The sequence below is a fragment of the Anopheles stephensi genome, chromosome 3, assembly GCF_013141755.1.
Source record: "Anopheles stephensi strain Indian chromosome 3, UCI_ANSTEP_V1.0, whole genome shotgun sequence".
Classification (NCBI taxonomy): Eukaryota; Metazoa; Arthropoda; class Insecta; order Diptera; family Culicidae; genus Anopheles; species Anopheles stephensi.
Genome location: NC_050203.1, coordinates 69,815,553 through 69,838,872, shown reverse-complemented (window position 1 = coordinate 69,838,872; position 23,320 = coordinate 69,815,553). Strand labels below are relative to the sequence as shown.

The following is a 23,320-nucleotide window of genomic DNA, read 5'->3' as shown; positions in this document are numbered from 1 at the left end:
CATTGCGTCGCCCCGAACCACTTGCACAATTCCGAGGCCTTCCATTACCGGCCCCGGAAGACCTCTGCTGTACTCTGTGAGGTTTTCCCAGACACAGGTTTTTAATGGTGGTGAAATTCTATCTCGGGGTTGAATTTTCCTTTAATTTTGTTTTCGTCTATTTCCATTCCCCTCCCCCGAGAGCAGCGTGTGTTTCATTAGTGCGTCAGTGAGTTCCGCCGCGCGAAGAGGATTCGTTGTGCGGCTGTATTGAAAATTGGAGTTCAATTGTATCGTGAGTGTGTGTTTGTGTCGTGTTTTGTGACGTGTACTGGGCACATCCCCCCTGCGGGTTAAGTGGAGTGGAGTGCTTATTTTAATCAATTTTCTCACCATTCGGGCATCTCGTTAATTAGGCGTAACAACCGTAGTACAACAGCAAACAGCACGTGGATGTGAATGGCATGTGCGTGTGCGTGTGTTTGAGTTTCCGGGGTGTCAATTGGAAGATCCGCCGATGTGCCCTTTTTAAGTAGATGTGTTTGGCGGCAGAAGAAAGAAAGTCGCACTTAACATCCAAGAAGTAGTTATTGTGTGTGTGTGTGTGTGTGTGAGAGTAAAAAGGAACAACGTAACATACAATTTGAAGCGAACGAGCCCTAACAACGAGGGCTCATTACTGTTAACCGATGACGTCTCTATTGTGTGAAATTGGTCGATTGTGAGCATTGAGCGAGCGGTTCTTCTCCTGGGTGCCGAAGGATATCCCTGCATTAACTACAATGTCGAAGGTAAGTTTTGCTTTAAAATTATATTATAAATGCATTTTGAAAGGATGTAACAAGTAAGTGGGAAAAAAATATAGTCGATGATTGTTCGGTGTCTGAGGCTGTCCGGTCAGTCTTCATTAGACAGGACCGGGTATATCGAAGCGTATCCGAATATTGTTTATCGAATTGTCTTCCAGTACTAAGGAAGTCAGAAATGTCAGGCTAAGACCTCTTATCGAGAGTTTTGTCCTGGTGGCTGGATGGTGGAGACCCAAGTCTCCAAGGATATAGGAACAGCTTCAAATCCCATCTTAACCGTTCCTACTAAGCAAGGACTTACTATCCAGCTGCGAGATACAAAAAATGCCACATCGATAAGCAAGTCCTGTCTTTTTTTCATTCAGAAAGGACGGCCTGACCGTTATCCCAGATGAGCTCGGCTGGCAAGACTGGGCTTTAACTCAATGACTTTTAGTAAATCATCTGTATTTTTTTACTTCACTACACAAAATTTGACCTAGTCCTCAAGCTGACATCTCTTGGGAGATTTATTGTCCTTTTTCATCATGAAGTAAATCTTAATTTGAGACTCTCCACATAGCCTTTCGACACTGACCATCTCTAGGGTAATGTCAGACTTTACAGAATATATTCTCCATTCACCATGGGCTAACATTTCCAAGTTATCGGTTACTATTTAAGTAAGGAGCGTTATAGAGGGTTAGGGCGATCCTGAGGCCGATGCCGGACTTCACACAACAGGACTGGGGTTCAAATCTCATCCAGACCGGCTCCCCGTGCGCAGAACTGACTGCTTTGCTACGGGTAAAGTCAAGCCACAGAAAGCCAAAAATGACAGGCCGAGGCCATTTATGGATTTAGTGTCAAGGGAGAAGAAAGAGAGGTATGGAGAGTAATTACCCCAATGTCAATGAGAATTCTCCAGTGGTCAAAGGTGACAGACAGAATGACTATATGCCATTTCTTTACCTCGCAATTTTTACCCTTAACTACAATTAAGCCTTTTTTAAGAATTCAAGTCGTCTTGAAAGAATTTGAGTGAATCGTTGTCTAAATTTATTTCTAATTTGTAATATCCTCAACTCTGTCAAACTCAATGCCTTAATTGAGTGAACTTTTAACCGGATAAAAGGTTTCGGTTCAGAGATTTAAACCATCTGGAACGTGTCAAGAGTTTGGTACAAAAGTCATCTTCACAACTCACAGTGCTGCGAAAGCGAAAGGGCTACTAGCATTACTCGAAAGGGCCGCAAATTCACATTTTGAAACGATTTTCAACGCGATCAATAACGCCGAGCGACGAGAACAACGGTGACGACGGGGGTCGGGCGGCCTGGCTACGGTTGAACAAATCCTAAATGCTTTTTGATATCTCATTTTTCCATTGGCTTCACATTGCCGACTCATCGGGCATGCCCACATACTCTTGGGCATCGACAGCTCGAACAACGTTCCCGAATGGATGAATGAAGATTTTCCTTTCACGGGTAGTGCGCGATGATAATCGTGCTGTGAGCGGGAGACATGTGTGACATTCGACAATCGATAGCCGAACTTAGCGGCCGCGCGTTTTTGCTGGAGTTGAATTCGCATAGTTTCGGGCCAGTTGACAAACGAGGTGTGTTTTGTGCTTTGTCTGGTACGTACTCGGTTCGCTCGACTGGCCCGCCAGACAGGGCTAAATGGAGCGCAACCAAAAAAGTACTCTGATCTGACATCGATTGGAGATGTACACGTTTGCCGTGTTCAATCGTACGATTGTAGTCACTTTTCGAGTGGAGTCGGCTGTCAAGTTCGGGCTAGATCGGCAGTATATTTCACAAAATAATGGATAAAGTTCTTCAAATTTTTCACTTTCGTTTGAACAGTTTTATAAATTGTTCCGCTAGTCGAGTTTGATTTTTGCCACTAAATTGCTTCACAGTTTTAAGTCGCTAAGCCTTGGCAGTTACTTCAACTGTCAGCCAGCATTGCTTTGCTTTTCGTTTTGCAAATCTCGTTCGCTTAGAGCTGCTATAAAGCTGGATTTGTCTTCTTGGCCAGGCTTTTCCCATCTTGCTTTGCTACCATCTCTCGGTGTGCACAGAAGAGTCAAACTCTTCAAAGCAAACCATTCCCACGAAATCTGGGTGCCGGAACAACGGCACGATGTGATGAAAATTGGCGCTGAGATGAAATGTATAAGCGCATAAGTCTCGAGAGCGAACCAATGTCTGGTCGCGTGAACAAGGGGGACAGGAAATCGGCGCAAGGGAAATTGCTTTTGGGCGGGTGGCCGTAAAACTTGATCCACGCCCGTTAATTGAAAGCCCTAAAACAGGATTAACCGACGCTATAGAAGGATGCGAAAGCTAGACAAGACAAGAGCGGTGTTTTTTTGTTCTCGTGAACCGGCTCGTGGAAACAAACTTTGGGCGAAGTGTTTTGATGATTTTCCGGTATCAGCAACAGGACTTTGGCACAACAAAAATTGAAAGATTTGTTGTGTTTTTCTTGGTCTATTTTGTTGTAACTGTGTGTGGCACAGCAAGAATGTGTCAGAAGTTTGAATGTTGTTTTGCTCTACAGAGAAGCACTTCACTAAAACAGGCGTACATTTTAGATAATTTAAAAAGTTTAGAATGGCTTAGTTTATCAAACTATTTGCGAGATAGTTTGATAGTAAGATTTCCAGAAAATTCTCAAGAATGGGTACGCTCTTAAGCCTTTTCCATCAGACGTTTACCAGCAGTGGCTTGTGTAAGATAATTCCGTTCCGGCCCGTCGCCTTTTTTCTTAGAAAGGCCTTTCTCCACGACGTGTTCGATTAAACAGAAGTAAAAAGAATCAAGCTCCAACTGCTCGTTACGCGTGTTACACTACACAACACAGCCGTTGGGCTGTGGATGTTTTGATTGTTGTGTTGGAAAGAGGCATTTTTTTGCACCCCACACAACAGCTCCAATCTCGCTCGCGTTTTTTCCGCCTCTTGAGCCTCGCCCTCACTGGGTGTGCTATAGCCGAACCGGTGCAGGAAGCTACCGATGGTATCATAACTCGACAAAAATTTCCAGCAACCTCCTCTGGCTGCTGCTGCTGCGTGCCACGTGCCACGAAAGACTTGTATGGGCGTTTGGAAAAACAAACAAGGTGCTGATAGCTTACAAAATACTCGGCTATAAATTCCCATTCCACCGCAGGCGCCTCGGAACCCGTGGGGGTACCGTGTTATGAGTGATAATGAGGCGAGGTGTGCATTTTGCAATCGCGACTCGATATGCGCCTTCAAACAGCGTGTGTAATTGGTAAATAAAAACATGAAAGCCAACATGTTGGTTAAAGACGGCTGAAAAAAGGCTGGAGAAATGTTGGACATCGGCAGGGGATGCTTTTATGCTACGATCGGAGCTGATGGAAGCACGGCTAATTATGCTGATCATGGCCGGTTGTTTCTCTCGGAAGGCTTGAAGGCGCTCTCGGTGGGAACGAAGACCCAGATAATGTGAGGTGAACAAAACGAGAAACAAAATTGTAACCTTTCTTCGGTTCAAGACCTCCCCGTGCCGAGTTCGAGATGGGTGACTGTGGAAGGAAATGAAGTAAGCCCGGAGTTTGTTGATTGAATTTCCTACTTCCACCAGTGGGTCGAAATTGACGGGATAAGCTCAACTCTGCAGCTTTTGATGTTCGTTCCTATTGCCTTGAGCATCGGCTCGGTTAATAAGCATTGCCTCTGTAATGACTCAATGAAGAGATTGCTGTTGGAAGTTGCTGTACTTGGTCTTGGTACGGTAAATAGAGAGGGTTACAAGGTTTTTGAGAAGCGAGACTTGTTACTTACCTATTCAAAACAACATACTATATCTTGAGGATTAAAACGTGTAACGCTTTTATTGGAGAAATCATGGATATCTCCATAAACTTCAACTAGTTGCGTCGGATCTCTTGATTGGCTTCCCTAAGCAGGTTCTACGCCACCTCCAATCATCCCCATCAAATGCGCTAGAATAGTCATTAATCTTCCACATGTTCTACCTATGAAAAGCGCTCAATTCTAAGACTCTATCATCAAAAAAAGGTACAACGGATAGAAAGAACTCCTATCGGGGTGTTTTTTTATCTGTTAGTTTCATTTTCTTTCCCACAAATTCCCTCGTTCGATTTAGTTTCGATTTGAAATGTTTACGGTTTTGTGGCGTGGAAAAATGCTTTCCACTGTGTGATTGATTAGCTTGACGCTCTCTGACGTGTGAGAGAGAGTGATAAAGAATTGGAAAGCATTTGAGTGCTGATCGTTTTTTTATATCTCCCTTAAAAAAGGTGGGCTAAATGTTTACCCACTTGGGGTTTATTTTTGTAACCATTCAAAGAATATTCTTCACTCTCTCTCTCTCTCTCTCTTCCTGTTGCTAGAAGATCCTTCTTGTTCATCGTTCTCTTCTTGAAATCCTGGTTTGATGATTGCCCGCTTGCATTGCAGATGATCCCGATCCCGACGAAATCCGCCTATCATAGGGATGTGTGAATTTTATCGATTCCCAAATTAGCATACACAATTTTTTTGCCAATCTGTGTGCGTCTTTTGCCTCGATTTACATACACCGTATCCGAAAGACGGAACAAAAAGCTTCCCAATCCCAAGACTCCCAGTGAAAGGTAAGGTAAGGTTGCACGGGCGAAAAATGTAAACGAATCCGAAACATCAGGTTGCCCACTCCGGAAGCTAGAGCGAAACAGCTGACGACGGAAGGCGGGCAAAGTGCAGGTCGGGTCGGGATTTTATGGGAAATTTATATGTAAACGATAAAATTCAACCAAACCTCTGCTCTTAAGCTAACCACCGAACCGGCCGCCTGGTTCGATTCACTTTCGGTGGTAGCGTTCGGATGGGGAAGCGTATGTGCCTTCAATTGGCTGGGAATTTTATTTAGGTTGTTTTTTTTTTGGGCGGTTGTTTTTTCTTCTTCTGCTGCCCCGGCTTATGCAGCTAGTTTATGGAGACAACGCTGTCGTGCATGTCGTTGAATATTGGTGTTGTGATTATTTGGAAAATTGTTATTGGTTCTCGTTATGTTATGGTTTCTTTCCCCTTTGATTGGTATGATTGCGAGTAAGTGTTACTTAAATTTTATGAAACTGTTTATTTGATTGCTATAGTTGATGTTGTAGAAAAAATGTACTTGGTTAAGTCACTATGCAATTTTTGTGGAGAATATTTCAAAAAAGGACAGCTTTATACGATTCTTCAGTTGATGATCGTACAGACGATCGTCTAATACAGACAACATATTACAAAATTGTATGTGAAATTGGAATGGCTTTAGTTAAATAGCTGAGGATCTATAATTGAACATTTTTCTGTACTGAGAGCATTATCGTTAAGCGAAGCGAACTTGCAGGAATATCTTCTCCTTTGGGCTAACATCACCCTGAGTTTTTGAACATCTTATCAATTTTGAAGAAACTCGAGAATGTCCGGACGTCTTAAGATATTGTTTTGGCCGTAAGGTGCAGCAACAACAGATGTGATTAGCGTGGATTTATTGGCTGAAGGCCTTTTCGTTGCGCAACTTTGTATCCATCGGTCAGATCAATCGCCTACACGGAGAGGATCATCCTGAGAAGGACAAAGTTACACTGAGTTCATGAGACAATCACTCAGAATCATTGACTCGGATGGTGCTTGTGTATAATATTGTTTCGAAGTTTAAGTCGTCGGAGGCGGGCTGGATGAGATAAGTACCTCGGTTCTACCGTGTGAAGAATGGCGCCGTTCTCGTCTCTGCCACCGGACCGGCCCGACCAATAGAATAGCTAGGGGAAAATTGCTTCAGGAGAATCAATCCATGTTCAATTATTCTGTCATCATTGTGGAGTAGTTTTAGGTTCCAGCAAATATCCGATAGGGTATCTAATTTATAAACGATTAAATCAAAAGAATCTCTTCTCTAGGAATATCTCCCTATTGAGCATACCGTCAAAGTCTTCGATATTCTGTCGAAACTATACAGATATTCGACGGCAAAAAAATAATTAGAAAAACCCGTTGCCGTTACCGAAAAGTTCGATGAAATTTCTCTCGTTCTCTTCAATTATCAATAATTAAGCTTTCTGGGACAACATTCTGCATGATGATGATGATGATGATGATGTTGCAACGGTGTTCGATGCCGAAGCTTAATGTTCCTTCAACCATAGGAGGCATAGGAACAACTTTTTCCGGCCTTAGACCAAATATACATTCGCATTTCGTTTTCCTACACCATTTCAGTGTGCTTTTCATTATGAGGTTTCTTTCCTCCCCCTTTCGCACATATTCCTTAACACAATCAGCCGCACCTGCTGACGTGTTGAACAGCCATGCGAAATCCTGCTGCTGTGCCATGGTAATGTGCTGCGGGAAGTAATTTAATTTTGTCGCCCGAATAAACGGGGCTTAGCGAGGTGAAAAATTTGTGCCACTTCCGCCCTTAGCTTTACCCTAAATCGTTCTCGGCCCTTTTTCTTTTCTGCCACCGGGGAGGAGAGCTTTGGCGAAATAAAACAAAAACCCTGGGACGGACAAAGTGCTTCTTGGGGGTTTTGTGTCCATGATGAGGAGCATGTACCTGGTTTGCTAGTGGGCCAGGTGTAATGTTATGAGGTCATGCCCGTAAATTTGGTGCTCGATTTCCGGACACAGTTTCTCCATGTCGGTGTTTATTGATTTTAAAGCCGAACCGTTTGCGATTGAATTAGGAAATTGTTGGAACTGGCAGAACGTGTATATAAATAAGCAACGATCGGATTGAACATAATTCTTTTCTGCTTTGTTTTTCTTCCCGACGGATTGTGTGAGTGGCACGAAGTAAAAATAATTTCTAAATGGATAAGAACAGAGCGGCCTTTTACGGGTGTCATGCTGGGAATGATTTATGAAACTCAGCAGCAACTCTTACCAACTGTGCAGTCCGTTTGGACTAAATAAAACTTTATGGAGAAGGGTAGACATTGATTTTCTTTTCAATATTCGAACATGTACCACTGTTTGTACAGTTAAAAGTCATCACTTTTTCAACAATCCCACATTCATCAGCCTGAGCCTGATGTATGTCACGCCAGCTTAATGATGCAGGTAGTCGCGTGTTTCTCCGGGGATTAAAGCACATGATTCCGTTCGATAAATCCATTACTTCAAATGGCTTTGCATTCACCGGTTCGCCGGGGTTTCCCTTTCCTCGAGCAGGGAAACTACCATATAATCATTCTAATGCACTTATGATTAAGTTATTCCCCGTACCCCTAATGTCTTTTTTTCTGTTGTTGCTTCTCTCCCGTCGACATAGCCATTCCGTTCGTTTCGTTGTGTTACAGACGGCGTCGTCCACGAATCTGACCGTACACTTTCTCCTATCGATCGATTGCACTGCTGTCTACCGGTTGGCGTTGGTCGATGGAGATGTCGGTGCATGAAACTAACGAGATTTACATGAGAAATGAGCAGGGACGATAAAGAAATCGAAAAGAAGGCGCTCCGAAATCAATAACTCTCAGTGTCTATGCTTCTTCAATAGACAAGATAATCCCGCAACTGCAACCGGTTCGGGGATTTATCACTGGTTTTAATTATACTTCAATCTCTTTTCTCTGCGCAGTCTAGTTTCTGCTGACTTTGGAAGTAGTTTTCATTTTAATTATTATTTTAAAAGTATTTTTCGTTACAAAAAATCGATCGGGTCTGGTTTTCTGCAACTTTAAATTGAGGGTGATTATTTCTGCGAATTGCGATACAAAGAAACCAACCAACACAACTTTTGAAGATATGTTTATTCATCAGCCAACAAAGGATCAAATCAACCGGAAGAGAAAAAGGCTACAGATACCTGTAATGTTTCGTCCCGAAAGGAAGTTTTCTCCTTTAGAAAATACCTTAAGGGGTCCTTTTTGTTGGGAAATTAATTGGAATTCAAATGACCAGTCAAGCAAAAGTAATGCAAAATCGTTAGAGTGATTTTAAATATCTTGTTGGTATCGAGATGAATTTGAACAGGATTTTGGGGTCAATTGAAGAAAATCTATCAAGTTTTGGTAACGCACTCTGCAGGTTGATTGAGAAAATGCGTTAGAATAGTTTTATAATACATGCAGCACTATTCTGAATGAAAATTGAAGGACGGCCAGGTGAACTTTGGAAACGATTGAGCCTTGCAGCACGTGGCAGCGACGCCCTTTTTTTCCTAAAGTGCCTAAACTGCCCATGAACTTCCCTGTTCTAGGCTGGTGGCATTATCGGACTGCAGCCAAGGATTTGTAGCTTTCCGAGTCAGCGATACACTACTCGTCAATGTTTTTTTTGTTTCTGAAGCACGATAACATTTCAACGTCACGAGGTGCATCGCGGGCGCAAAGGGTATTTATTCATGCTTTATGCAGACTGATGTGTAATATAGAGTGGATGGCTGGCGATAGCGTTTGGAGGCTCGCAGACCCGCACCGGTACGGTACGTAAAATTGCATTCCTTCAATCAATTGCCTACCCACCCCCCACCACCCCTACCCTAAGCGAGCAGCGAGAAGCGGGTTAGACAAACGAACGTGAAATGTCCTAGATATTGCCCGATCGAACAATAGCACTCACGTCCACTGTTGTGACTAGAGACACAGAGAGTGAGTCAACGAGAGGTGCAAAAAGCGGAAAACAGGCCTCAGGCTCTCCAGGGAACATTTCGAGAGGGGGGGACACGACAACACTGGTGGAAGAAAATCGATATTCCGTTCGTTTCCGCTCGTCCAACATAGGGCCCGAGCGCGCCAACGACCGAGGGCAACCTACATTTTTTCTTCCCATTCCCCATTCCAAACGCTTCGAGCACGCTCGATTCGCTGTCGATTCGTGAACCGGTGGTGCGCTAGAGCGTGGGCAAACTGTCGGATTCACACACGGTACGGTACGGGGTGCTGAAGTGACTTAACTGTCAATATGATTAAAAATTCATTTTTATTCATCAACCGGGAGATATCACGCGGTATGATGGTGAGAGCCGATAGGCTTTGGAAAGAGCCTCCGGTAAAGGATTCACGTACCAACACGTTGGGAGGAAAAATCACAAGTCCTTTGGACTGGCCAGCATGATGGGAAAACTATTTCCGGAAAATCTCATATCGATTCAGCTAAACGCTGTCATAAAATGGCGTTGAAATGAATCGGCTGTCGGGTTAATGTGCTTCAAGATTGGTTTTATAGATGGAGGCTTCTTCAATGTAAGGATCTTTCGACATTAGATTGGGGATTTCGTGCAAAGGAACTTAATAAATTATTTATTAATTTTGGATATATAAGTACTGCTTTACTATGCTGCAATTATAGGATTTTTTGAAGATTTTTTTTTTGAGACCTGGAGTAGGTTTAATAATATCAGGTTAAACGTGATTATGAAAGTAAACCAGGTAATCTTTACCATCGATAGCACGTTCGCCATTTGGCCTCCACATTATTGAAGCCCAGACGGTATCCAGCCGTTCAATTGCCGGCTTGTGAAGTCATCGACCTAGAGCGGTAAACGTTTCGCACCCAGAATAGTCCTCCTTGGCCAACACCAAAAGGAGCCGACATGTGGGGAAAGGTCCATCATAACAGGAGACTCTTTCAAACCCTTGGCAGCAAGTACCAAAAAAAAAGGAAGCCTGGCATAGAAACAAGCGAGACCCATTTACAGCACGCAACGTTCTCATCTGGAATTTCCCACCAAGACCTCAATTTCCCATGCAAACACTTTGTAGGTTAATACTTGCAGTAGCTGAGCCGGGCATTTAAATCTGATGTCGCTAACTCTTTAGCACGCCATGAACCCGTTCTGAACTCATTGACCTGTGATGTGGTGCAATGATAATGTGCTCCTCCATTACAACCAACGAACCTTCAAGGGCCTTTTGGGTACTCTCTTTTGGCACCCGACGTCAGGCCGGTCGTCGTGGGCGGTTTTTATACCGGCCGAAAGGATAATATCAAATGTTTCCATCCGCTTTTAATTAAGTGTGGTGGAATTGCTCGCGTCTTTGTGTCTCCAGCGGGAGTTTGTATGGTCAGACAGATGGTTTCTTGGGCTCCGCCTTCCCTAATGTCAGTTGGTGACGTCATGGGTGTGTGTTGCGCCTCTTTTGATCCGATTCTCCGTTCCGAAGGCCAAACAAAGTTTTCCAATAAATCATGATCAATATTGTGCTCGCTGGTTTTCTCCACGAGACAACGCCTCGTTCGTTTGTATGTGTTTTTTAGCGATTCATATCGTTTTATCTAGAGCAGCAACAACAGAAGCTGCTCCGTTGTAAGAGAGTTTTTTTTTAGTAAAATCGATAAAAAGCGGCTGAAGCAAAGTTTCTCACAATGGATGGTAAAATTATTCTGTGTGTGTGCTGTGCGGTTTCTTTTCCGGTAGGAAAGGATGCACATGGTGAATTACGTGTTAAGAATATGTTTGGCGTGTGTGAAGCCTTACGTTGAAGTTGCACGAGAGAGGCTCGGTTCTCTGTACTTGAGGGTAGTTACTCCACGATATAGGTTATTCGAGAAGATGTTGGAATAGAATCAATTGACCTTTTTTAATGTATTTTCGAAGTTTGTTGGGAAAGAACACAGTTTTAAATGAAGTATATTCTTTATTCTTCTTATATTAGGAGGAGCTCAACTACTTCACTATGTTTCTCCTATTTGGAGTATCTACCGACCCGTTCTAAACTTGCTCATTATTTTTGCTACGGGACTTCCGTCCAGATAGGAGTCGATAACAGTTCTCGCCGTGTGAAAGATGCGGTCTTCTATCTCTCAGGCACTGGGTTACGCCCTGTAAATATCGTAAAGAATTTCGTTGTACCAAGTGAAATATGAAACGTTGCTCTAGGTCCTATCAAACTTGTTGGATGTATCCCTCGGGATATTTAATTAGTGTCATAAATTTTGCCAAACAAATGATACAACATGTCGGGGATTTTAAGCCGCCTTGAAAAACTATCATTTGCGTCATCCACCGGGCAACCTACAACGCTGTGGAGAAGGTTAAGCAATAATGGCAGCTCAGAAAAGCCGAGCAATGAAACGTCTTCTCCAGCATCTCCAGAACAGATGTTGACATCACCGGAGCGCACTCTGGGTGTGTGTTGCAAACCGTTTCCAACCGCCAAAGTGTGCAGCATAAACGGTTGTGCATGTCGTGCGCTTTTCTTGCAGAAGCTCATCCGGCACAATACAATGCCCATGTTCTGCACGCTCTAATACCAGCGCGGCGGGAGTTTCGCTACTCTGACTCTAAATCGCTTTTGCCTGTGTTGATCTTATCACGCCGTAGTTACGCCTCCGTCTTGTTTTTTCTTTTCGAATGCTAGTGTCTGTATGTACACCGGGGTACGCGTTCCGTTTCGTTCACGGTTCAGTGGCAACAGAAGTTGCATTCATTGTATGCATCGCTGACTGCGTGACATTGTCGTTTGGCAAGATTTCTAACAACATCCAGGCAGGCAAATACGGCAGATTTACAGCTTAGTGCCGAGTGAAAATCTGCCCAAGAACTTAACCGGCGTGTGCTGATGCGAACGGTAGCGATGCACTGGAAAAGATAAACACTGATGCAATGGTAGCTCTCGGAAGTGTGGTGTTCCTGGGCGAACTATCTTCCTAGTCGTCCTAGTCCCAGTTGCCGAACGAGAACCTCGCCCGGATGTGCTCCATATCCGTTGCAATCGGGGGAAGTTTTCCTGTCTGATTTTGACTGTCTGCTAGATAGTTGTTAACCATCCGGGCGTTGCAACATTCAGTCCCCGATTATCGATAAGAGCTCAGTGCAATTTGGAGGAAAGCAAAGATGCGACCCAGAACAGTTTAGAGAAAAGCTGCTACGAAATATTGAGGCGACATTGAAGCGAGGAAGCATTGTGCCGAATGCTGAACAAAATCTGCCACCACTGGAATGTTATGGTGTGTGACAATTTTCTGTACCACCACATATTGTGTGCATCGTTGATTATTGATTCAATTCCGCGCTGTTCACATTTCGCTGCATCTGGCGCACACAGCAATGCAATATTGTTTGGAATCGGTGGAAGGAAAAGAGCATTGCAAATATTGTTACATTCCAGCGATGCCAGAGTGTTTGGCGTAGCATTGCGAAGATGCGATGGTGTTTTTCTGTAAAATGGGATGTGTTTTTTTAATGCTCTCTGAGGTGGATATGATGCGCACAGTAAATAGAGAATTGTGGAGAATATTGATCGGTGGTAAAATGGAGCAATGATTTTGAAGTGATGCAATAAGCAATGTTTTAAAACGTCTGCTCGTTTAGATCATTCTTCAGTTTGGGGTACAATAAACATAAGACCTGTATTTTTCTATATTGTTTGTTATATCAATTTCGTGCATTGTTTTTAAACGTGTAGATTAGAGTTCAGAATAATCACTCTTTTCAAAGAGTTGAAACAGGGTTAAAGAGCGATTATAAGGATTTGAATTTTTGACTCATTTTTAAGAGATTTATGAAAAAAATGTTGCTGTAAAGTAATCGTTTAATTATTCCTTTGGAATTCAACTCACTCTCTATGCCAACTAGTGACTCACTCCTTTTGGTATCAACTAACTCTCACTCTCTGTGCTGACTAGTGACCCACTCCTTTTCGTTTCTACTCACTCTCATTCTATGTGCCGGCTAGCGACTCCCTGCTTTCGGTTTCAACTCTTTCGATAAGAGTGAGTAACTGTTAGTGAGTAAATACTCTTTTTGGGTTTAAATCACTCGATAAGAGTGAGCATGTGCTGCGTGGTTCACTAGTCGCCAGAGAGAGAGAGAGAGTGAGAGTGAGTTGAATCAAAGGTGAATCATTTGTCGGCTCAGAGAGTGAGAGTAATGAAAATTCCTTATGCTGAATTGAAATCGATTTTTAACCTAGTACTCACGCAATCACTCTTACTCCGTGTTTTATAGTTTTGTAGACTGAAAACACGTGATTCATATTTATTAATTATTTTATTTATGAATTATTTTAAATATTAAAATTATATTTTAGGGGAAAACAACTATAAAACAGCTTATCGAAAACAGCAATAAAGCATCTGGGAGTTACAAAAAAAAAGCCTTTTTCCTGTCTTACACATGCCCGCAGATAATGTGCATAAGAAAAGGTTAAATTAATTAGATGACGAACAACGACCTTAATTGCGTGGTACACCCTTTCCAGCATTAGCGTAAATCATGAGCAAAAAAGTAAACAATTAATTTAGTGTGAACACACACACACACATACATGTGCGTGTGCGGTGTTTCTTAGCTTCCAACTCCAACGGGGTTGGTTGCTGCCCTTGGACTCTGCCTCCGGCTGCACAGCATAATCGTCGTCATCGTCGTTTTTTTCTGCGTCCGCCGTGTTTCTGGTGGCAGTTAAGGGTGCATAAAGTTCTTTCCGGCGCCAGCGGCGTAAATAGTGCAAAACAGCAAAATGTTCATTTGTCAAACGATGTTCTAGTTTGAGGTAAAGTCGCGTAGTGTGTAAGAAACAAAAAAACCGGGCATACAAACCAGGAAAGCAGCAGCAGCAAAAGCCCTGGCCTGGCCATTTTGTAATTAGGTGGAGTTTTAATTGAATGCAATTAGAGCTTCCGGTGCGGGCGGGTTCCATTTTAATGCTGGAGGTATTTTTTCACCCGCTGAATTTCTCTTACTAAATTACGCTTCTCTCTATCTGTGCAATATTTAATTACACCCAAGTACAGCCATCCTGATGGTGGTGAGCATCTTGAGCATTTATTTTGCGCACGAAGCAGGGGGCGAGCGTGTAGTTCGTAGGAAAGTTACGAACCATCTGCGTCACACTACTGTGGTGGTAATTCGTTCGAGTAGGTGTAAGATTCAAACTCGTTCGGGGAGATCGGGGGCTGACAACATTAATAATATGCACGTTAGACAGGGCTCCTCTTATCGTCGACAGTGCAACAGCTCTCTAAGGAGGTGTTACCAACCGAAAATGAAGCAAATATGTGTAGATGTGCTCCCACAATGGTAATAAAGATCGAGATTGGAAGCTGATAGATTAAGTTCGGTGGTTAAGTACATACCGGATTCATCCATGCCGATCTTAAGGGCTGGGTTTAAAATAGATTTCTGTGGGAGATACAGTTTCGTGAAGAATATTCAAGATTTTGAAGTTGCTGGGGAGAAACATATTTTTATCCCATACATTGTTCGATGACCTTAACACACTTCTATTTGAAAAGGGACACATCGATCGACCATTTCATTTAATAAGGGCACCTAGATAGTGGTTGGTATTCAATAGGAAAAACTCACTCGGTCTCGCGTTATGACTTAGTGCAACATTTTTCACCGCTGTTTTTAAAATTGTAAAATCAAACAATAAACAATGCCCTAATCTTTTTTCTTCGGTGCGTTAAAATGTAAAGTTTACGTATGTTGATCACAACGAGACGCATTCGTCTATTTTCCCTTGGCGTTTTTCGGTACGCCAGAAGCTGAACACCACGACGATTCGTTAAGCAAAACGGGTGGTTGAATGTTGATCCCTCCGGTGATGGTGTTCCCTCTGTTGACCCAGTTATCGTGAGCTGAAAACTGTGTACTGCTGTAGCTGCTCATTTATGATGGACGCAAAACATGTGATCGGCCCGACTACCGTCGCCGTATGCGCCAGCACAATGTGTGATGCGCTGTTGCTGTGTTTATGTTCTCATCACACACACGACGACGAGGAGTTTCGTTGCGTAATGAAATAGTTTTTCTTAGGGCATAACGGCACAACGATGGCATAGTTGGTGACATTCATCTGTCAAATCTGTAGGCCAACATAACAATTTGAACAATGACGGGGCTGTTTAGAGATTTCTTCTTAAAGCTGTTGAATGTTACTAGAGTCGGGAAGATAGAGAGCACCAACACCTGACAGTAGTGAGGAGGAGAGCACCAACACCTTACTGCTAGACAGTAAGAAAGCACATTAGGTAGAGCAACTAGTATAAAGATTATCGGTCAGATTTTTGTAATCCTGCTTCTGACATGTCATAGAATTTTGGACAGCTAACAATTTCTTGTGAGCTGTACGTTCTCTTGAAGTTGTTGAACGTACAATTGTTCGCAGCATGAGTTGAGTGCCTCATGCGGTTGGGAGTTTGAAGCTATGACTTCCATTTGAGCTATATTTGAGTTTGAGCTATACTCCTCAGGAAATACTCGACACAGTTCACGGTCTGCCTTTCTGGTGGACATATGAACGCCATTATTCGTTTTCAGTTTGAGCCTACCACGACTGATCCATGTATGTGTTTGACTTAAATGGCAGTCTGGGTTATATGGTGCCATTCTCATGACATGGCCAAGGCTCTTGGTGCTAGTCATTGTAGCTGTTCTTCTTTTGTTTCTCAATAAATTCCTTCAGAGATAACAAATTCTTCAGAGCCTCAAAATGCAACTTAAAAGGATCTCATCAGCTTCGGACAGAGTCACAGAGACGTATTAGAATGCTGAGAGTTTAAAGTTGAAAAATAATTCTTAGGGTCTTCTTCTTCTTTCTTGCCTTAATGGTCTCTTAGATCGTGTCTGCCATTTCTGGCTTACTAGACTTGTTGATACCGCATAGTTGGATAGTCAGTCCTTATTATGCTTCTTTGGCACTATAATCTCGTGAGGTCTCGGCCTGTAATCTCTGGCTTTCTATGACTTAATTTTGCCCTTAGCAAAGTAGTACGGGGAGGCGGTCCGGATGGGATTTGAACCCTGGTCCTGTCGTGTGAAGACCGGCGCCTTTATCGCCTCGGTCACCAGACCACCTCAAGTCAGTCCTTAGGTTGGAATATTGATCATCAGTTTGAAGTCAGAACTCAAGCTTGTAGCTCAACATCGCTGTTGATGAAGCTGACTACATCCAAGATAGATGATGTCTTGGACGACTTTGAAGGCCTTCATAGGTGATGTATCTCTTCATACTTCGGTTCAATACCAGCTTTGATATGTTCAGCATTCCACAGTTTTGTTCGTTTTAACTGGTTTAAAATTGTAGCATTTGGTGGCTTTAAATACACCACCCAAACCGTATGTAGCTTTTATTTTTATGTTGTCTAAATTTAATCCTTCGCATGCAGACACTCTCACCGGGCAAAGATATTAGTGAATAACCACTGCCAAAAATACGGCCGCTTGCTTTTGTGACAATTTAATGACCACTGGGTACGCCAGCATCAGCATCCTTCCCGCCCCGTCCGAATCTTGCATATGCCGGCATGGTGTGTCCCCTTTCGGGTCGCCTTTGCAAACCAAAACAACGCGTCGAAATCTATTTGCGTTGAGAGGAAAGAAGAAAAACCCCCTTGTCAACGCATCCTGCAAGGTGCCAGCCGATAGAGAGGAATAGCGAATGGTTGTTGTTGATGTTGCACGATATGAAAAGTGTGTTGTGTGGCCACTGCGCTGAACTGTTGGTATGTTGTTGTTTTTTTTTCTATAAGACACTCTAGCGGTCAGGAGCGGAAAATCGCGGACGTGGCTTAAAATAGCCGACCAAACTCAAGGTGGTGCATCGAAATCGAAGGTGTGCTGGTGCCGCCGTAGCCTGTAAAGTGCAGCCAAACTGCACATGCTGGATGCAGCCGAGCGAACCGTGTAACCGCAACGCAGGAAAACCGGCAAGAGAGGAGCATGAGTCAGAGAGACAGGTTTTCGTTTCGGAGTTCGTTGAGTTGTTGTGTTGCCTGGGTCGTCTGGGGTGGGTCGAAAAAAACAGAAGCATTGTTAGTCGGTCGGGGTGCGATGGTTTAGTTCGGTTGTTAGTGGCTTTGAGGGTGCCACGCGAGCGCGTCTGTAGTTGCTGTTGCTGTTAAAGGTGCAGGCTCGGTGCGTTACAATTGTTTCAACTATAGTGACTCTTGCCTGTGTTGATGATAACTTAAAACAAGGAAACCACCCCCGAAATAAAACCATAATTGGAACGTAAAAATAATGTTCTGTATAGTTTCGCCAATGCGGGAAATCTTAAAAACGAAAGTGACCTAATTTCTTTAAGTGCGACCCACTGGAGCATAAATTGCCGGGTTATCGCTTCGCCGTAAATTGGGTACGGCTCGTGACACGAACAAGCAACAGGCCAAATTAATTTACCCTCACCAGCGGAACAAGTTTCACGCCGGGTGGTCTTAATTCATCAACAGGCCGAAAGCAAAAGGTTTTTTGTAAAAATACTAGTGGCATACTTTCAAACGGGAGTTCGATTGTACTTTTATCAAACCTCAGGAAATCGGTGTTATGTTCTGTGTCGTAAATTACATTTGTGAGCGAACTCAGCTTTTGGCAGCGTAAAACAAACCCTGCACACGGTGTATATGCGATCAGAAGCTGTGAGAAGAAGAACAAAACAAAAACCGAGCCCCCGTAACGCATCGCGCGCGAGTTAGCAACGAGCGTCGGTAATCGCTAAATCAGCATTGGGAGTGTCGTGTTGTATCCAACGCGACGAGTTATGCTGATGCGGCGATCGCTGCTGGGCCGTTTATGGGCCGATAACGGAATCGGCTGAATTCAATAAAATAGTTAATTTCAAGACACCGAACTGTAAAAGACTCTTTCTATCTATTCAGAAAGAAAAGTTTTAACTGGCGCCCGAATAGGGACCTGACAAAAAAATCAGCGGGAAGTGTATAAGTTAAAAAAAAATCCTATAAAGTTAGCCATTTAAAAATTGTGGCTAATCTCGTGGTTGAAGGAGCCATCATAATAACGAAGCGAACTTTGGGACACCGTGGTTAATTCCCGATTGCTGCCAGCGAGCCCCCAGTCATCAGAAGGATAAAAAGGAACATCTTGCTGTAGCTGCCCAATTTTCCCCCGAAGAAAAAGAAGTCAGATGCCCATGGAAATTAACTCAACCATACTGTAAGTAAAAACCTAAAAAATCCGAAATCAGTGAAATTTTGGTGTTTAATTAAATAGCTTCTGCTGTAATTTGTTAGTGGTGAATCGTGATCGTGACAAGTGTTAAGTGAAGTGAGCATTTAAAACACAAAAATGACCAATCCCAACACTGAAATGGTTCTACGATCTTTCGTGGAGATGGGAAAAACCCCTGACTTTTTGAGGGATGTTCCTATTTTTGATGGAAACCCAAATGAGTTGATGAATTGGATTTCGGATGTGGAAGATGTTTTTATCATGTATAGAGATCTTCCTGACGACTCTGTGCAGTTCCATCTGATCGAACGAACAATCAGAAGGAAAGTCCGTGGAGAAGCTTCCGATGTGTTAAATGCAAATAATGCAACATGTAGTTGGCATCAGATAAAATCTATCCTAATGCTTTACTATAAAGATAAGCGTGACGTGAAGACCCTGGATTATGAATTGACGTGTATTCGTAAGGGTAATTCGGAAAGCCTCGCCGGATATTATAGCAGGGTTAACCAATTGTTAGCCGCTATAATAGCACAAGTTCAAACTGACAGTAAGTACTCTCTGCATGCAAATGTCCACATAAACTATTTCAGAGAGAAAGCTTTGGATTCGTTTATTAGAGGTTTAGAAAAACCATTATCCACTTTATTAAAAACTGCTGACCCGAAGACCCTTAGCAAAGCATATCAATTTTGCATTGATTACTTTAATATGGACGTTCGATCAGCACCTTTTAAAAATCAATATGGAAATCAAAATTCTCTTAATATTCCCAAGCCAAGAGATTTAGGCTTCGAGCCTCAACCCCCTAGGGTAGCACCCAGAAAAATTGTTTATCAACCAGTACCCCCTCCTAGAGCAGCGCCTCGTCCAGCTCCACGATACAATTCCCATTACCTGCCTAATCAGCAATATACCCCACAGAGGCAACAGCCCGAGCCAATGGAGGTAGATAGAAGTATAAATTCACGTCATATTGACTATGGTAACAGACCCACATATGGCGAAAAAAGACCAAGACCACCATCAAGTCAAGAAGCGTGGGTAAAGAGGCAAGCTCACCCATTATATGCTCATCAAATGAATAAAAATGCCAACGACGCAAGGTATTGTCACGGACAAACAATAAATGAATTTGAGCTCACAGAGCAAAACAATCTTGTTGACAAATTACAAAACATAAATTTGCAACACGAGCATGATCCGTTGGAGGGATCAAGTCGCGATGGTCAGAACCATTTTTTAGAGTGGAAGATGAGTTGGTAGTTCCCAGCCTTCCTTTTATTTATCTTAAAACTACCATTGGAAACTTTCCGTTTTTAATAGACACAGGTGCTAATATTAATTTAATACATCCACAATTGGCACGTGCATATGAAATCAGTAAACCGTACGAATTTTCAGTAGGTCAAATAAGTTGTGCAAATAGTACATTTGCTCCTACTAGTGCAATTAATATAAATTTTTTCCATCCCAAAATTGATTTTGAAGATCGCTTTTTGTTACACAAATTTCACAATTTTTTTTATGGAATCATTGGAAATAGCATGTTGAAAACATTGAAAGCTAAAATTGATCTAGAAAATGACCAAATCACATTGAGTAGAAACTCTAAAAGATTCGTCATCCCAATCTCATACTATTCTCCACATAATCGGTCATCCCACAATTTGATCCGAACATCTCATCTATCCAAATTAGAGCTAGAAAAACTAAACCAGGTTTTAGATAAAAACAGAGATGCATTTTACAAACCAGACAGTAAACTAACATGTACAACCAAAGTGGAATGTGCAATACACACTTCAGACGATACACCTATCCATCAAAGAGTGTATCCATATCCTGCAGCATATGCTGACGAAGTAAATAAGCAAGTTGACAAGCTATTAGCGGATGGAATAATCAGACCGTCTCGCTCAGCTTGGACTTCACCGGTATGGATTGTGCCAAAAAAACCGGATGCATCAGGACAAAAGAAATTTAGAATGGTTATCGATTATCGAATGTTAAATGCTAAAACCATCTCCGAAAAATATCCAATGCCCGAGATAAATTATGTGATAGACCAATTAAAAGGAAAAAAATATTTCTCGACTTTAGATTTAGCTTCGGGATTCCATCAAATTAAGATGAAAGCATCAGATATTGAAAAAACGGCTTTTGCTATTAATAACGGTAAATACGAATTTACTAGGATGCCGTTTGGTTTAAAAAACGCACCGGCTATATTTCAAAGGGCTATCGATGATGTACTTCGAAATTTTATTGGAAAAATATGTTACGTTTATATAGACGACGTAATAGTTTTTGGCGATGATTTAGAAAATCATTTGAAAAATTTGGACACAATTTTGACAACATTAAATAATGCAGGACTAAAAATTCAATTAGACAAATCAGAATTCCTTCGCCAAGAAGTTGAATTTCTTGGTTTCATTATTTGCACAGAGGGAATAAAACCCAACCATAAAAAAATAGAAGTTATAAATAAATACCCTGTGCCCAAAACCATTAAAGATTTGCGTGCCTTCCTAGGATTAATGGGCTACTATCGACGATTTGTCAAAGACTTTGCCAAAATTGCTAAACCTTTGACAAACATTTTAAGGGGAAAGGGATCTGACACATCCAAAAAGAAAATTACATTAAATCAACAAGAAATCGAATGTTTCAATAAAATGAAGCAAATACTATCATCGAGCGATATTCTCATCTATCCAGATTTTAACAAACCATTTATTTTGACAACCGATGCTTCAGATTATGCAATTGGATCCGTTCTTTCTCAAGGTGAATTAGGCAAAGATAAACCAATTCACTTCGCATCAAGAACACTATCTAAAACTGAAGAGAAATATTCCACCCCTGAGAAAGAAATGCTTGCAATTTTCTGGTCACTACAAACTTTCCGCAATTATTTGTATGGAGCTAAACTCAAAATATTAACTGATCATCAACCACTTACTTTTGCCCTCTCCCAAAAAAATACTAACGCAAAATTAAAACGTTGGAAAGCATATTTAGAGGAGCATGACCACGAGATTTTGTATAAACCAGGCAAAGGCAATGTTGTAGCAGATGCCCTCAGCAGAATAGTTTTCTCTATGACTGGTACGCAACATTCATCACAAACTAGTGACGATTTTTACATTATCTCTACAGAAGCACCACTTAATGCTTTTCACAACCAGATCGTGTTGAAAAAAGGGAAACCAAACACAGTAATTGAATATCCATTCCAAAATTTTAAACGTACAACAATTTACTCCGAAATAATAACCGAATCATCTCTTTTACAGATTCTAAAGGATCATTTCACAATATCAAAAGTAAACGGACTTTTCACGAGTGAAGACATAATGGGAAAATTTCAAGAGGTTTATAGGAAGTATTTTGGAAGTCAGAAGCTCCTTAAGATTCGATTTACTCAAAATCTTCTGGAAGACATTACAGACGAAGATCAACAACGAGAAATAATCACGGCAGAGCACAATAGGGCACATCGTGGAGCCCAGGAAAATAAGTCGCAAATTTTACGTAAATACTATTTTCCAAAGCTGCTAGCCAAGATAAAAAAAATTGTTTCCAATTGCTGTATCTGCAATGAAAACAAATATGACCGAAACCCTATCCGGTATCCTCAACAACAAACTCCAATCCCCGTACACCCTTTCCAAATTGCACACATTGATATAATGTTTCTCGAAAAACATTATTTTTTAACTTACATCGATAAATTTTCAAAATTCGCTCAAATTAAAGAAATTCAATCGCGAGCCGCCTTAGATATTGTTCCGGCAGTTAAAGAAATAATTACAAAATACCATCCTCCTAAAATATTAGTAATGGACGGCGAAAAATCTTTTGGTACACAAGATCTAATAGATTTTTATAAAACTCACCAAATCCAAATATATTTAACAGCTACAGGTCGAAGTGAAATGAATGGAGTAATAGAAAGGTTCCATTCTACCATATTAGAAATTTATCGAATAACGAAATTTGAGAACAACAATTTAACTATTTCCGATCTAGTTGGAACGTTGAACTTATATCCACTCGACGGAGTGTTTATTAAAAGACAGCTGGAAATTTCGAACATAAGTCTGGAAGATTTACATAATCTGCACATCGAGACACGTAAAGAATTGGAGCACATTCGCTTACAAAACAACTCTTTTCAAATAACCTGGCCAACGATAAACATTTTCGGAGGTATCATCTTTCCTCTCATTATACTGGGAGTAGCATTGCTTTACTGGTTTACAAAGAGGTGCAAAAACACGCAAACGGTAGTCACAGTACATAATTCGTCACCAAATCAGACACCCGACTACGTCACATTTCCTAAACAAACACAGTGAATCGTGGACGTTCACATCTGAGGGGGGGCGAGTTAGCAACGAGCGTCGGTAATCGCTAAATCAGCATTGGGAGTGTCGTGTTGTATCCAACGCGACGAGTTATGCTGATGCGGCGATCGCTGCTGGGCCGTTTATGGGCCGATAACGGAATCGGCTGAATTCAATAAAATAGTTAATTTCAAGACACCGAACTGTAAAAGACTCTTTCTATCTATTCAGAAAGAAAAGTTTTAACTCGCGTATTGAGTCCGACCGATTGACCTGCAAAGTGTGGTTTCGAGAACAGCGGAATGGG

At 42.0% G+C, this 23,320-nt stretch overlaps 1 protein-coding gene across 22 annotated transcripts in view; it reads left to right on the top strand.

The window, feature by feature from the left end:
* LOC118512516 overlaps positions 1–23,320 on the top strand; it is a 123,147-nt gene that overhangs the window by 7,465 nt on the left and 92,362 nt on the right. For 13 of the 22 annotated variants that reach the window (XM_036057034.1, XM_036057037.1, XM_036057044.1 and 10 more), the window contains exon 2: positions 187–770. In XM_036057034.1, coding sequence (XP_035912927.1) covers positions 762–770 — 9 coding nt within the window. In that variant the 5' untranslated portion in view covers positions 187–761. The remainder of the gene's footprint in view (positions 1–186; positions 771–23,320) is intronic. The other 9 variants (XM_036057052.1, XM_036057046.1, XM_036057051.1 and 6 more) reach the window with 2 other exon arrangements.